The sequence below is a fragment of the Phalacrocorax aristotelis genome, chromosome 7 (genome assembly GCF_949628215.1).
Source record: "Phalacrocorax aristotelis chromosome 7, bGulAri2.1, whole genome shotgun sequence".
Lineage (NCBI taxonomy): Eukaryota > Metazoa > Chordata > Aves > Suliformes > Phalacrocoracidae > Phalacrocorax > Phalacrocorax aristotelis.
In genome coordinates this window covers 380,911-396,863 of record NC_134282.1, presented here as the reverse complement: position 1 = coordinate 396,863, position 15,953 = coordinate 380,911, and the positions used below count along the sequence as shown (strand labels likewise).

At 40.9% G+C, this 15,953-nt stretch overlaps 1 protein-coding gene across 1 annotated transcript in view; it reads right to left on the bottom strand.

The window, feature by feature from the left end:
- The window catches only part of MCF2L2 (MCF.2 cell line derived transforming sequence-like 2), a 191,270-nt gene that overhangs the window by 26,378 nt on the left and 148,939 nt on the right, over nt 1–15,953 (bottom strand). The window contains exons 18-23 of the mRNA XM_075098389.1: nt 15,709–15,824; nt 14,333–14,402; nt 9,333–9,425; nt 8,767–8,859; nt 6,649–6,774; nt 750–971 (exon numbers count right to left, since the gene is read on the bottom strand). Of these exons, the coding sequence (XP_074954490.1) occupies nt 750–971; nt 6,649–6,774; nt 8,767–8,859; nt 9,333–9,425; nt 14,333–14,402; nt 15,709–15,824 (720 nt within the window). The remainder of the gene's footprint in view (nt 1–749; nt 972–6,648; nt 6,775–8,766; nt 8,860–9,332; nt 9,426–14,332; nt 14,403–15,708; nt 15,825–15,953) is intronic.

Here is a 15,953-nt window from a genome sequence, read left to right as displayed (position 1 = left end):
ATCTTCCTGTATTTGTTCATCCCTTTTGTTCTGATTTGCCTCAGCATTAAATTTGAAGACTTAAACATATTTAATTATGTCATCATTCCTGCTGTCTCTATAGAAACAAACTTCAAACGTTTATGTGAATTGGTTCACTCCTTGAACCAGGTTCTATTACAGGGTAACCAGACAGGAATTTTAATAAGTTTGCAGCATTACACTTGATGATCTGTGTTAGTTGCCTAAAGTCACAAGTGTCACACCAATATGCTTAAAGGGGAATTTAGCCTGCTTGTGAGTCTCATCTTAACAAAGAATGCCCTGACTCATATCTGGAAATGTCACTCTTGTAAATAAAAGGCCACTTCCAGTGCACTGTGATTCATCTGTAGCTATTACTGTCACAGAATATATCTGCTCAGCTGATGTCAACAGTAAAACCCACAATAGACTGAACTTGGAAGATGCTTATAGGCAGAAAAATGAGAGATGCAGGTCCATTCAGTCTTGCTTCTCTTTATGGGATGCTGGGCAAGAACACACCAAGGTGCCTGTTCATATCCAGTTGCAAAACCAAGGTCCACGCCTGGAGTTGCAGAACATGTGGCTGGGTCTGTCTCCAGATCAAAACTAAATGGGAGCTTTCATTTACTCAGGGTTGCAACATAGTCCCAGATATGTGTACCTTCTTCAAGTCTCCACATACAAATATCCCTGTGTTGTGAGAACACCACATTTCTCTCCCCCACCATTACCATATTTATTACCTTTAATGAATTTTTAAAGCTGTATGAAGCAGTCTTCTCATGGCCATCTGTGTTCTCCTCCCGTTTCTTGCAGAAAAGTAGCATCTTTGTATAGAGGAAGAGGTGTCTCTGCATCGGTTTGAATCTAGCCAAGTCCTTCACCTTGTTGTGCCCCTTCTTGTGGTCAGTCCACACATTGAAGGAACCTTGCATCAACAGTTTGCCAAGCTCACCAACATCCCCCTAGCAAGCAAGGAAAAGAGAAAGCCTACATCACGTTCAAACTAGGGTAATCCCAGGCACAGTTCTTTCCCCTAGTGGTGTTTAAGCTTCCAGTAGAGGCATGTGCCTAGGCATCGCTTGTGTTGGAGAGTGGACATGTAACAGCTGGAATCCCATCTGCACATGTCTCCTTGCTAAACCTGTGTGGTTTCTTCATACAACCATTAACCCATTGTTTTCCATGTCCATAATTCCCAGTTTGTCTCCCCATTCATAGTTAGTGTCTAAGGTCTGTCTCAGGACCTCTTTGGATCTGACACACCAGCTGTCCCCTCTGATGACCTCAGAGGAAGCATTTTCTGACAAAAACCGGGTTTCAAAACTCCTGACTCCAAGGCAGTTTGAAGGCCCAGTGCAGACCAGATATCCAAGAAAAGACCTTAGCTCTGACAGATCTAGGTTCAGTTTCTGCTCTGCTCCGAGCTTCTTCTATCCCTGGGCAAAACCTTGCAAGACACTTAGATGTCTGAAGACACAGATGGGTGCCTAGAGCTGTGTAGGTGTGGAATTCCCTCCCATTGCAAAACAGTCTTTAAAAGCTTTGTCAACAGTTTCTCACTCACCATCTGCAAGCTATGCAATGCTGCACAGCCTTGGGTAAAGAGGGAGTAAAAGCACCAAGGAGCCATAAAAGTAAATGCGGGAGAGTGAAACTAGAAAGGCCTGGTTCCTGCTTAAGTTAAAGCCCTTGTCAGAGGGCCACTGATAGGTAAGCACTTCAACTGATATAAATATTTGGCTCAGCTGCCACCAGCATAAACATTTACAGCACAGTTCAGTACTAAGGAGTGTAGCAATGTGTGGATAAAGGACATGGCAACATCTATATGAGAATGAGCTTCAACAAATAATGATAAACATCATTATCTTAGCAGCAAGTCTTTCTAGGAGTGCTTTGTATAATAACTTGAGGGAATAAGCTCAGTGCATTATTAAAGCACTTATTTTTCAAGATTTGTATGTTCTGTTGATTATAAGGTGAAGATGTCGGCTCCAAGTGGGAATGTCTGATTTTGTAAACTATAGATTAGAACCTGTTTTCCCTCTCACTCTCCATCCTTTACGCTGGATCCAACAACAAAACCAGGTTTTGATTAGGTGATTTTCCATTCCATATCAGGGTATTATTAGACTCTCCAAAGCATTCAAAAAAACCTCAGTAATTTCTATAACAGTCTCTCATCTCTAATATACAGAGTTGGACTCTATTTGTACATACAGGACTATGTGTGTTTGTATTTATATGTGCATGTGGGTATAAACTGCAAGTCTTTGAAAAGCATATTGATGAGATGTAAAAGCTAAATAAAAAACCAAATGTATTTTCTACATAGTTCTGACAACCGTGAGAGGTTTCTGTCACTCCAGGCACTATTCGATATGGCACTGAGATCCAAAAAGCTCAGTTCAACTCTTATGATAGGTCTGCCTCTTCAGTCTTGGATCTAGGATTGGGATTATAGCAAGTGAAACGGGACGCTACCACTGCAGAGAGAAAGAGGATGGACAGGGATGGTAGTCTGCAGCAATCCCACAAAAGACTTTGAATATTAGCCCACAAGCTCTGGACTCTCTCTTCAGCGTGGGCAGCGAATAGAAAGGAGGATGCTGTTTCTGGTGACTTGTGCTAGTGGGCAGCAATATCTTGTCCTAAAGGAAGTTTACTTAAAATGGAGGATTTGATCACTACCTCAAATGTATTTATTCTCTGTTAGAACAATACACTGTATCTCCTGTTTATGAAAGATGAGAGATACATATGAATGGCTTAAGTGCTGCATAACTCATGGACAGACTACCAAGGCCAGATTGTATACAAAACGTTAGGATGATAGTAGGAAACATCTCTCAGACTTCTGCTCACCAAGCTTTACTCTACTCATCTTGTGGCTTTCCTAAAGATAAAACTAAAAAAAAAAAATCAAAACCAAACCCAAACTTATATGTTAGGAATTTCTTACACAAGGGTTTAGCTCCTCAAGTCTGCATGTGCACAGGTCCAAGCAGCAGAATGTCTTATGCAATTAGGAGTGTTCATCAGCTGCCATAAAACCTGCTTTTCTGCTGGCATATCCTCCTTCAGAACACTCCTGAATGGTGTTTTGGGCAAGTATTTCTGTCATGCCTGTGTGGGAAAGACTCCACAAGATGGGGTGCAGTTTCATGAGCTATGGGAGGTGTTTATTTGGCATCACAGCTGAGCACCCAGGACAGGTGCAACAGGGAGAAGAAATTATTGGGTTCATCCTCTTTCACACTTTCAGCCCATTTAATAATCGTGTAACAAACCACCTCAGGAATGCCATCAGCATCACGCTACACAGCGGCCATCTTCCACTTTGTCATGTCTTTCAGTTCAGCTAATCAAGCAGAGGCAAAAATCTAGTCCTTGGAGCTACTACCTGGCATTACATGGAATGCTAGCAAATTCAAAGGTGGAAGCTGAAAAGGAACAGGAATGCTCTGTTGAATTCCTGAGTACAAAACTACTGAGATTTGGAAGTAAGGATTAGGCAAAAGGATAACAGATCCCCTCTTCTCAGGATAATATGTTACCTTTCTTGAAGCTTTTCTGCCCATCCCTTCCAGAACTGTTTAAAAGCAAGTGTTTGTAAAATTGCTGTAGCTACATACATTTAAACTGGGAAACACAGGAGGAAAGCGATCTTTCTCTTTGGAGATGAATCAAACAGTGGAAACTAGGGAATTAAAAGATGTGCTATATCCACGAGCTTCCCATGCCCAAGAGTGCAATAACAATATCCAGACTTTAAAGAGTCTTTCTAAAATTAATCTCTGAGACAGTCAGAAATAGCCATAACCAGAATGGTTTAGAGATGCTTCCGCAAGCTATTTCTCCTGACACCTATAAGGCTGTAAAAGACTTACCACTGAAACCAAATAGACTTGAACCAAAAAACCACACAGGAAGAGTCCTATATTTCCTGTGGAAAAGAAATTTGCAATTTTCATTTCAAAAGAAACTGTTGAACAAGGTAACACGTTCGGCAATATGCAAGTTACCAGTTTGTGCAGCAGTTGCTGGAAGCTGCAGGAGGAACCAGCAGGCATCGCTGCACCAGCAGTGATTCAAACAGTCACATCAAGCAAAACCACCCTGAGTGCTGAGAACTGTGGCACCAGGACAAAGACACCTGCCCCTAGAAAGTCTATGAAAGAAAGTCTGGAGAAACTCGAAAGCAGCAGAGATGTGTCTCGACGGTCATTTATACTGCTCCAGGAAAAATTTCTCACAAAGCAAGAAGTGCTAAAAGGGAAAGTCTTTCAAATGTGACAGAAAAGTGAACACAAGCTTTCCCACTGGCTTTAAGTAACAAAACTGCTTCCCAAGGGCAGGAAAACTAAAAGGAAAACTGACTACTAAAGTGAACCAGGTTTGTTTTCATTCTCAGGAAATACAAATAGGAATAAAACATACAGAATTAAAATTATTTTGCCATTCAGCTTTAGAGGCCTCAAGGGTTTTATCAGTAGCAGTTTAAATATATTTAGACTAATCCTCATCTGTAGTGAGTCACTTTAATATGTAGAGAGACAAGCCAACAGATAAGTAAAATATATAGCTATTTTTTTTTACATCCATTTACACCAGAATAAAATATTTGAAGACCAGTGTTTTCTTTTGTGTACTGAAATTAAGATTTGTTCCGTGAAGATTCAAAAATATATAGCATTTCTGCTCCATCAGAAAAGATATTAGTAAAGAATTCTCTAAGTACTTTCAATGGCAGAAACAGATGCTGGATTTGACCTTGTGTGCTGGTTTTGGCTGAGAAGGCACCTTTCCAGCTTCCCATGCTCTGCCGGGCGGCTGACCCCGACTGGCCCATGGCATGTTCACCCCATACCATGTGACACCATGACCAGTATATTAAGGGGGGGGCAGTTTGCAGCTTGGGGAGGCATGGCGTCGGGTCAGCGGGCGGTGAGCGGCTGCATCACATACGATTTGTTTCGGTGGTTCATCCCCTCCCCGCTCCCCACCCTGGGTTTCGCACCTGTCATTGTTTTCCTTTCCATTACATTTTTTTTGTGGTTTTTTTGTGTGTGAATTATTAAACAGTTCTTATCTCAACCCACGAGCGTTATCTTTCTGATTCTCTCCCCATCCCACCGGTGGGAAAGCGAGCGAGTGACTCTGTGGGGCTGAGTTGCCGGCTAAATCACGACACCTTGTACGTTGGAGAAATTAAGCTAATGAATGTTCACATTCAGCCAACAGATCTGCTTACAGTAGGCTTCTCCTACCTTTAGGAAATGGAAAAACTTAAAATTGGGCAGAAATACCATCAAAAAGATACTGCTAATCTAAACTAAGCATGAAAATCTCATGCTATATTCTTAATCTAAACCCCCTCTTGGTGCAAAGACATACAGCGCAAGACCCCACTCATTGATTCAAAATGGGTGTAGCTCACAGCTGCACAGAAGGCTGGGGTAAAGTGTATGCATTACTTAAGTCTGTCAGGTTTGGGAGACCTAAGTTATGCATAGGACCTCTGGTGTTTCTCTGATCCACAGGCACTACAGCTAGTCTATGTGTTTACTAACATAACAAGGTGGCCACTGCTTTGCATTCGACCTAGTACAGCTACTGGCAGGATAAGGGTTCATATTGTCTTTTCAAATGTAATGCACAATCCACCGGAGCGTCTCCAACTGTGTACAGCAGTTGCCATGCAGCCAAGCAAGCAGTTAAATGCATTCATAAAATAATGCTGACAGAGGGCATGGTTTCCTCAGCTACCAGATGCACTTGCACAAGAGACAACTATAGAAACTAAAACTCCTGAAGCCACTTCATCCTGCAAAACACAGGATAACTCTTCCCACCCAGACAGAGTCAGTATAGACCCCAGTGCTTTCTCAGGAAGTCACATTCTGCACAAAATACAGTTTTTTCTGTGTCCAGAGTAAACCCTGTTACTCTGATCTAATAATTCTTTGAACCCAGCTTCTCAGTACATTCTTTTTCTTGATATTTTCACCCTACAGCTATTTCAAAATGGGCAATCATATCACCCTCAGGCCTCATTTCACCATGCATATTTCTCCTTTGTGTGTCAGTCACTTCCAATTCTCACTTAAAGGCTCGTTTTATGTCAGCACCACTAGTTCTGGAAAGTCATGAGATTTCAGTGGAGCTTCAGCAAAGAGGTATATGCATTTGTGGCCTTTGATTTGTACTGGTTTTATTTCACATTTCAGATAATGAGTTTGCCAGTCACTGGGATGGATTCTATTATCCACTTCAAATGGAAGCCAAATTTTCTCCCATAAGTACAAAAGATTTGTAAACACTTCAGTTGCATAAAGGTCACAAAGTTTCAGCATTTTCCTTAAGTTATGTCTGTCACACTTGCTACCTCTCTAGTTCTGTGGTTACTCAGATGGACTGCAACTGCATTTGCTCCACTTCCTCCCCACATTCACACCCCACCTCCACATGACAGGTATGTTGACATTTAATTTTTGTCACCACAACATGCCACTGAGTGGCATTCTTCAAGCATGTGGCACAGGCTCCTGCAAAGTGTAGCAGTCACGGGCACAGCATGATCAATGATGAGAAGAATGTTGGATGGGTCAAGACCAGAGTAAGAGCAACAGAAAATACCTCATATCCTGTGATTGCTATCTGGTGCATGGAGTCATTTACTGATTTGATGATATCAAGCATTGTGGCCAGCGCTTCTTCCAGTTCAGCGGTACCCTCTGAATTCTTGCTGCACTTCAGCATTTCCTGAATAATAATAAAAAAATATATATATGTATGAAAACTACTCAAAAACTTCTTATGCCAGAAGCCACCGTAAGACAGTCCTCTCTGAAATTTTTGCTGGATAGACAAAGTAGCAGAAGTATAGGGAGAAAAAAAACCAAACAAACCAAAAAACAAACAAACAGGACATTCACCAGGATTGTCATTGAGGACATACATTTTGACCTATTGGACACTTCCAAGCTTTGCGGGTTCATTTAAGGTTAGACAGGACCATTCTGACACATTTACAGTGAACTTTTTGCATGTCACATTGTATTTAATCCAACAGTTAAGGCACTTGTGTTCCTGTAAAACAGGGCCGTGAAGAGTTAGTTCTTGCAAACCCCAAACAGTCGCAGTCTCTCCTCAAGTGCTTGGGTGACCAAGACATTGAGGGTAAAAAGCAGGATGCATTCCCATAGTACTTGTTGCATAATTTCTAGGATGAGGATGGACCCCTGCTCTCTGTATACTGGTCATGCTGCTTTATAATATTAGCTAAACTAATTGAAACCAGAGGGTTGAAGTAATCATGACCAGAATTTAAAACTAGTCTGCCCATCACTCAAGGCACACAGCTTCTTAGGCACTTGTTTGTTACCAATTTTTCACTGACTCCAGTTTTCCTACACTTTTAAATGCTCCTGCAGCCAGGGGAAAGTGCACCATCTTCACAGATCTCATAATCCCTGACAAAGTAAATGTCCATGCCAATGTGTTGCTAAGTACAAAACTGGTCTGACCAGCTTCAACCCAAACGGCTGCAACGTGTTTTGCCTGAGAATTTTACTCCTTGATCTAATCTTGGTTTTATTGACAATCATATTTCAAGTTAAAAGTAAAATCTAGTTTACTCTTGCTCTTCCGAAGACCTTGACATTTTCTCCCTTGTCACAGAACAGTTTCAAGAAATAGAGCCAAATTTACTTCTGGATTATGTTAATATGGATCTACTGGAATCAGTGAAGTTGCATCCTGTTATATCCCCCTTCAATAGCTGGATTCCAAAGTTTTGTGTAAAGTCAATAAACACGTCACAGAAATACTGCACAAGTGAATGGCCAGCTAGATCCCCACATCAGTTAAGCCAGCACAATTTGACCAGTGCCATGGTAGCTACTAGCAAATAAAACTGCAGCCCAAAATCTTCACTGCAAATTTCATGTTAAAATTCATTACGGTATGCAACTCTACGTTCAGTCCAGAGAACGGCATGTAATTCACCTTCATAACCTTCCCATAAGGAAATTCAGCAAATATTTTTAAGAACTGAGGAGATGAAGACAGAAATTTAAGCCACCATCTTCAAAAAATGTCATTGTTTTGAGAACATGTATTTCCTATTGCCCAGTTCAGACCAGAATTTCAAGCATGGACCACCACAGCTGCAACCAAATCAAGAGGCAAGTTCACATATTTATCCCGTGGAAAAGTTGCAGACAATTTGTTCCTAGCTGGGTCTTTAAAACAGAAGCACCAAAAGGGAGTGGCTCCTTCTGAAAGGTTTGAGTCACAACCATGGGAAAATATCAGGTTCAGAGAGCTGAAAGAGTTTTGTCAACAGGGACAGATGTCAGAAAGAGGATTTAAAGCATCAGTTCCTGTTTTCAGGCTATCAGACTATATACTGATCCAATAAAGCCAAATGCAATTTATGTTTAAAGATAAATAAAACAATAAATAAGACAATAAAATACTATATATAAAGTAAGATATTTTATATCAGTATATATATAAAAATAAACTGCCATTGCTTAGTATGTAAGTACTGCTATTCTGTAGCAGTACTTATTCTGAAACAGAAGTCCCTTCTTTGTTATCATTTTACAACTTAGCATTACGAAGTATTTGTTGAAGAAATGAGAGAGAATCTATTTCCAGGGAGTCCTTCAGAAAGTAATGCTGATATGCAATTCTGTCGGTATAAAAAGCTGTGCACTGGAACTCTCTACACTGTCATGGAGAACTTACCTTTAACAGCAACTGGTACTTGGTGATTCTCTGGACTGGCTTTAAGAGATAAGCATCTAGAGAGAGCTTATGATCCAATTTACGCTGACATTCCTGTAAGAGATGACAGGGAAGAAAACTACAATTGTTTCTTGAAGCACAGGCAAGACACCAAGACGGTTATAGTTTGGTAATCTGAAGATTATATGTCTGAATTAATTGAGAGAGAAATTTGTTCAATTTGCACAGGAGTTTCTAGGTTACTTGTGCCAGAGTGAAAATATATCTAAACAAGAGCTAATGTTCAGGGTTCAAATTGGTGTTGAAATCTGGCATGCCCTGCTCATGAGATTGAAGTCATCTGGTGTTTGCAAAGAAGTCAGGCTCCAGTCCAGGAAATTTACTTGCTACTCTACCTACCCAGTCTCCTGCAGAGAGCGCCTTGACACATGCTGAGCACCTGCCAGCAGTATAAAGAACATGCAGAAAAGTCTGTATATTTCTTTAAGTTTTCTAAAGAATGAAGAGATACAAAAAGAAAACAAGCTTTGATGGTCTTGCACTGCTAGTCTGCAATGAAATCCCACCTGAAAAAAGATGCTGTCTCCACACTGCCTCCAGAGAGCTTCAGACCGTGGCTTGTTCTGACAGTATTTTTCATATATTTGGAGGTCCTCTTTCTGCAAGAAAAGAAGAACTTAAGTAAGGTAAGAGAAAAGAATCTGCAGAGCATTTACTTTGAGTCACACTTTTTTTTTACCTTCCATCCTAACACATGAAATCATTAATTCACAGTAATAACTCTGTATGTAAAAAATATACTGAAGCTACCAAACTTGCTTTTTATTCCTGTAAAGTTAAATACACCTGTAAGTGAGAATTTTTTTTTTTTCCCTCTCACTTTTTGCACAAAGCAAGGAAGCTGCAGACTGGAAGACACATAATCTAATTACAAAACTGTTACCTTCCAGAGAGGAGAATACATGGTTTCAAAACAATAACAAGAACAAAAAAAACCACATTAGAAATGTAGTTTTTGTTAACAGTACTGGCCCAAACTGGTAATTATTAATAATACTCACCCTTTAGCCAAGGTTTACATGTTCAAAGCACTTTGAAAATGGTGTTAGCTCTCAATAATACAAGGATTTTAAAAAAAAAAAAGTAGCAAGTTTATCACTGATGGCCTAGGCCAGCCAGGGGGAAGTGCTTAAATTCTGTCCCATTCAAATTAGAAGCAGGTGGATTCACTTGACCTCTGTTTACCTTTGACTACACTCCAGGTGTTCTCACTGAAGTCCATGGCAAAAAAAGTCTCACTGACTTCAGTGAAAACAAAGGCAATCTCTATAAAAGCCCAGAGAGGGGTATTTTAAACTCCCTAGGCTATATGGGTGGATACAGGCATCCCTCTGCTAAGTTCTCAGCTCACTGACCATGCACCGGCACAGAAGCCCTGCAGCCATGCAACTATGGAGTAGCACCATACAGATTCCTGAGCAGGGCTGGCTATGTCTGACTGGATGGGAGCTTCCCATCTTTGGCTGCACCTATCCTGGTGGATGTGGCCTCAGTGAATCAAAGACAGTGCCAAAAATCTCAGGAATTCCTGGCTCTTGCCTCTGTGCTTTCAGCTCAGAAGACAGTGCCTATACACTCTTGGTGCAGGGAAAGCATTTTCTTTTTTGTAGAGTTACTAGAAGAAATCAATATTGCTGCTATCTTCCTCTACAGACCTATTCTGGTGTCACCCTGATGAATCAGATGTGAAAGCAGAGCTATGCCGTGCAACACCTTACTGCATTAAGGATTGCACAATACAAAAAGCTCCATTGCAACTCAATAGAGTATTAATGCTGCTATTTCAAAATAAGCGCAGAGTTTTCTTCACACAAATAGAATTGTTTGTACACGTTGCCTTGGAAGAAAGTTAGCAGGGGATAAAACCCACAAAACTAATAACAAGCGTAGTCAAGCATTACAATCTGTTCCTGGCCCACAGTAATGTAATTTGACTGGGCAAGAAGAACAGTGACAGTCAAGAGCACTATTAGGAGTAAGAGAAAAGTATAAATTCAAATTTAAAGAAAAGGTACAATAATCAACAATTTACCAGTAATTTGTCATAGAGGAACCACCCTGTGCCAATGCAATCTACTGTTGCCTAAATCAGTGACACCTGCTTAGGCAGATACTTACATCTTTAAATACAGCTTTAAGCTTTGTAATAGTGCAAGGAATAGGAAATTCCTCATGGAATTACTAGGATCAGACTCTAAAATGCCAAGAAATAATTAATTGGCTAGTTACTCAAATCCTAGTCTTAAATGTTCCACACATCTCTATTTTCATATCCAGAGGTTCTGATGACTTGCTGGTCATCTCTCCTGTAATGCTTTTCCTTCCCATGGTGATTTGCATCCTGAGATCTTTGCAGGCTTTCACACACATGGCATATATGCACAGTTCCGATTATATTTTTGACTGCCGATTTATGAATAAGTTTTGCTCCAGATTAGAATTATAGCCCTCTGAGTTCAACTCACAGGTTTCTAGTCAGCTGCTACAGTCCTTTCACAGACAGCTTCCTTTTCTAAATGCTTCTTTCTTCCAGAACAATCAAATGCCCCAGCTCCTGGCTCCTATTAAATTATCCTCTTTTCCTGAAGTTTGCAGTATGAATAAGTAAACAGCAGTAATCCCCAGTGAGTCACTCCTGCCAGGCTCCTCACCTGGCACATGTTGGTAAGCAGTCTGACACGCTTTTTGTTTCTTCCTGGGCGTTCTTACCTTGGCTTGGTAAGCTTTCCTTCTTCCCAGCCCCATGTTTAGCAGATCAGCTCAGAGTGTCCCTCTTGTTGCTGATAAAGTACTAGAAGACCTATCCTGCAAGGCATTCAGTACACATCCCTCCCCTCTGAATATCTGTACGGTCCTTGCCACGCAGAGCTTTAAGCAAGGTCAAGCATCTTTGTGATGGTATAATAGCTGCTATATGGGCAAAGTTGAGCTGGCTTACTTGTAATTCAGTTCAGATGAAGATCATGCCCTAACAAGGTCAGGCAAAGTGGGAGGGAGGACAAGAGGGGCATTTCTGGCTCATTTTTTCCCTGCTTCTTCTACGATGTTCCAGGAGAGAAGCCAGAGAGGAGAAATAGGCTGGGACTCCACAGAGTGTTTCTGCCATCACCTGAGAAGAAGGGTTCACATCCATGGTGACAGCTGGCCATAAGGCACTGGTGGAGATGGGAGAGTGTGCAGGGACATGGCAGAGGAATGACTGGCAGGGGATGAAGGGACTCAGGCACCAGGGTGTCCCACTGCAGCCCTCAGGATGGTTTCAAGCAGCTCTGGAATTGGGTCTGAAAAGTCCCAGTTTGATCAGACAGGGTAATATTCTTCAAGTATGAATCTAAAAATCAAACCATTTCTAATCACAGGCCCACCACAATGTTGTGGCAGGATGGTTACATCCATACAAAGAAGGAGAAACAGAGAAGTGAATCTGCAACAATGAGAGTTTCCTCCCAGTACTTGGCATCACCTTGAACAGCAGCCATTTCGGTTTCCCCCGTGCCAAAGCAAGCACAGTCATAACTCACGGGCAAGCCAGAAGCCTCTGCTCAGCAGGAAGACATAAAAAGCTGCCAAATGATGGGGTATACAAACACACAACCAGACTTTTGTTTGTGCCTTCTAAAGGCAGTCCAACAGAAACAACAAATTTCTAGACTTTATGTGGCTTCTTCTAAAAACAGAACATGAGGGCAAGTTCTTGAATCAAAGGTGCTACTGTGTGAGCAGTGACATCTCAGGAGAGAGGCTTTTGCTTTCTTAGTGCAAAATTTGAAATAGGAGAAAGCAAATGCATGATTTAACCTCTTATTCAATAGATTTAGTGTTGTTTGACTAGGCCATAGAAACCAATAAGCAAAGGTGACACAGGGACCGATTTTCTTTTACTTCACACTTGAACCATAGCTTTAGTGCTGCTGATTTCTTATTGGTAGAGTAATAAGAACTGGGCTCAACAGCTGTTGTTACAGAGAGACATAAGCTACGATACTTAAACATGGAATTTTTACTTTCTGCAGAATTACAGGATCAATTCTGTATCAAGAATTTCTCTTTAGCTCTGAATCCGGGGATATTTGCAACATACAATTTTATGCTTCTTGCATTTCAAAGGTATGCATTCTTCAAAGACTGTTTATCCTATTTTGTGTAATGATTTCACCACAATATTTTCCTGCTCAGCATCTGAATCTTAGGATAACAACATATTCCTTAGTAGTGTCATTTACTCAAGCTCTAAATGCTTTGCTGTTAAGCAGAAAATAATACAGCAGACTTATAATCACTGTTATATGATGCTCTTCAGCCTGACCTGTTCTTAAATTGGGGGCCCACCCTTTGGAAGTATCACATGTTCATAATTCCCATTGAAATCCTAGAGATGTGGCTGTGCTCAACACCTCTGACAACTGGGGTATGTGTGTTTCATCCTAATCTGTCTGTATTTCATACAGCACCTTGTTAAAAAAAAAAAGAAGATTCAACATGTACCCTGGAAAAGCAGCAAATGCTGGCTGTAGTATACAGTGGAAGCAGGAGGTACCTTTGACTACAGAGAAGAGGACAGATTTTTCCCATTTCTCATGCCTCTTCCGTGTCCCATGCAAGACACAGGATCTTATTCAAGCAGCTTTGTCAGCCTATGAAAATGGTAGCAACCCACCAAAACAGGTTTTTTTTCCTAACTATTAGGGCCTCTGAATGAATGCTTTATAAACAAGTACCTTTTATTCCGTTACAGGAAACAGAACTAAGTCATGCCAGTTGGAAGAGGTGTGGGGGGAGGGACATGACTGGGAGCTCTTGGAGGAGAGTTGCAGAACTTAGGCACTGAAATGCATGGGAAGTGAAGATACCTGATCTGACCAAAGCCACCACTGCCTGTTGGCTTTGGCTTTCTCATAAACTGACTTCACTCTACTTCTAAACAAACAGCTAACCCTCACCACTTCATACGAGGGGTGAGAATCCCACTTGATTGTTGAATCATGTGAACAAGTAAAGGAATCGACTTCACAGAGTCTTATGGAGCTGGTGGGGTTTCACCACGCAAGGAAGCTGGTAGACTCTGCTGGACCAGTTCCAGGGAAGTAAGTCTCCCAAAAGGTGCAAAGAGAGCTAAGATAAGGCAGGAACAGGATGTACTGTCTGCACTCAGAGCAATCTGCTGTGATACCATTCTCTGCTTATTTACATTAGGGTGGTGGCTGGGATACATAAGACTGCTGGTATAGATTTGTCATATGAAAATCTTGTCAAACATTTGGATCACTGATTTTTTTTATTTTTTAACCAGGGCTGAAAATATATTGGTAAAACACTGGTAACAGATCTCCTCCTGTCACTAAACCAGGTAAATGTTCAGATTTCAGAGTACACACTTGCTAACTGTGGCTTGATTTGGGAATATCTGCTTATGTGAGTTTCCCTCATTCACAAAAGCAATCAGAGTGAAAGGATAGAATAATAAGACCATAGATATTCATACAAACCTGCAAAAGAATTTACTTACTCTTTTCAAAAAGCATCGGGCCAGAAGCTCAGGGTTTTCAATACAATTTTCTATCTCCTTAAGAAAAATCCTGAAAGGGAGAAAGGAAAGTGAACAGTAATGTAACATCCCACTCACGCTGTGTGCTAGCTTCTGTGTAAATGCAGCTTAAAGCCTATGTTTCTGTAGTATGAGGACACAACGGGGAAGGTAACATTTCTGACACACAAAGAAATATATATATACACTAGAAAAATGGGATGTGGTTCACAGCTGATTGCCTGAATCACCAATATTATCATGTTTTCATCTGCTCACAAGCATCTGATACATGTGGTTGCTCTGGCTGTTGAGATTTGTTTCCAATATGTAGCCCAAACACCTGCTTCCTATTTGGTTATGAGGATTTTTCAGAACAGCTAGAAAAGACAGAAAGGCTCTGCCAGATGCAGTTGCTTAGTCAGCAAGCAGTGAAAATATGGGATGTAGTCCAAAGGCTTCTGCAGTGGCAGTGATGAACTAAGCCTTTAGGGAAAGAAAGACCAGGCTTGCAAAGGGAGGGTAATGTCATTCTCCAAATGGAAGACACATTCTTTCAAAAATACGTAAATGGGACAAGAATTTTTCTAGTATGTGTCAACCTCTCTTGCATAATATTTAAACTTACAAAAGAGGGAATTTTTTATTTATTTTGTTTAACTGTTTGTTACATCTTACAGGCAATTATTATCCAAAAGAAATCCTAAATTCTCACTTTGGCTACAGCCAGCTTTACTTAATCAAGGCTAGGAAAAGCAGGAAATTTTCAGAAGTAGCCCTAAGCTTTGTGTTTTGAAAGAGGATCAAAAAAGATGTTAATATTCTTCATAATTGGTATTCTGTAGTTATGGGCACTAGATCACCTTGTCCACAGTGTGGGCAAGGCTTCTGGAAAGGTTTATGATCATGTGAAAGATAAAATTCCTTAAGAAAAGTGCTTTCAAATATATCATGTCTTCTGATGTGATAACAGAAATATAGGACAAGTAAGCTGAACACTAAGAAAATTTCCTCACAGGGGAGTTTTTGCCAGAGAAAGAACATCAGGATTTAGTCCTGTGATATCTACCAGCGTACCAAGGGAGGTGGTAAAATACTCTCCACGAGGGACATTCAAAGTGGATAATGCCAGGGGAAATCACTAGTAAATGCACAAAAGGGTATAACCTTTCACAAAAAAGATTAAATAGATGATCTCAGAGGGGTTCTCCACGCATGGGTTTTATAGGACACAGAGGCAAAGTGAGGATGGCTTTTCCCGCCTGCATATGTGTGAGCATGACAAAGCACCCCACATCAAGGGAGTAGAAATGACAAAAACACCCGAGGGCGCAGGACAACCGCCAGTTCCCACGTGCCTGTTGTGGAATTCGTAGATTTCTGGGAGGTTCCCAAAAAGAATCTCCTTCTTGTTCTGGAGTGCGGATGGAATCAGATGTACTAAATTGGGATTGTCCATTTCTGAAGCATACCCCTGCAAAGAGTGGAAAATAAAACCAGGCTGTTTTTACCAGGGAAGAAGTACTGTGTCTGAGACACTGAAAAGCCCCAAAGCCTATGTGCTTTTTGTTCTCAGTAGAGCATACAAAGGCTTCTCCTATGC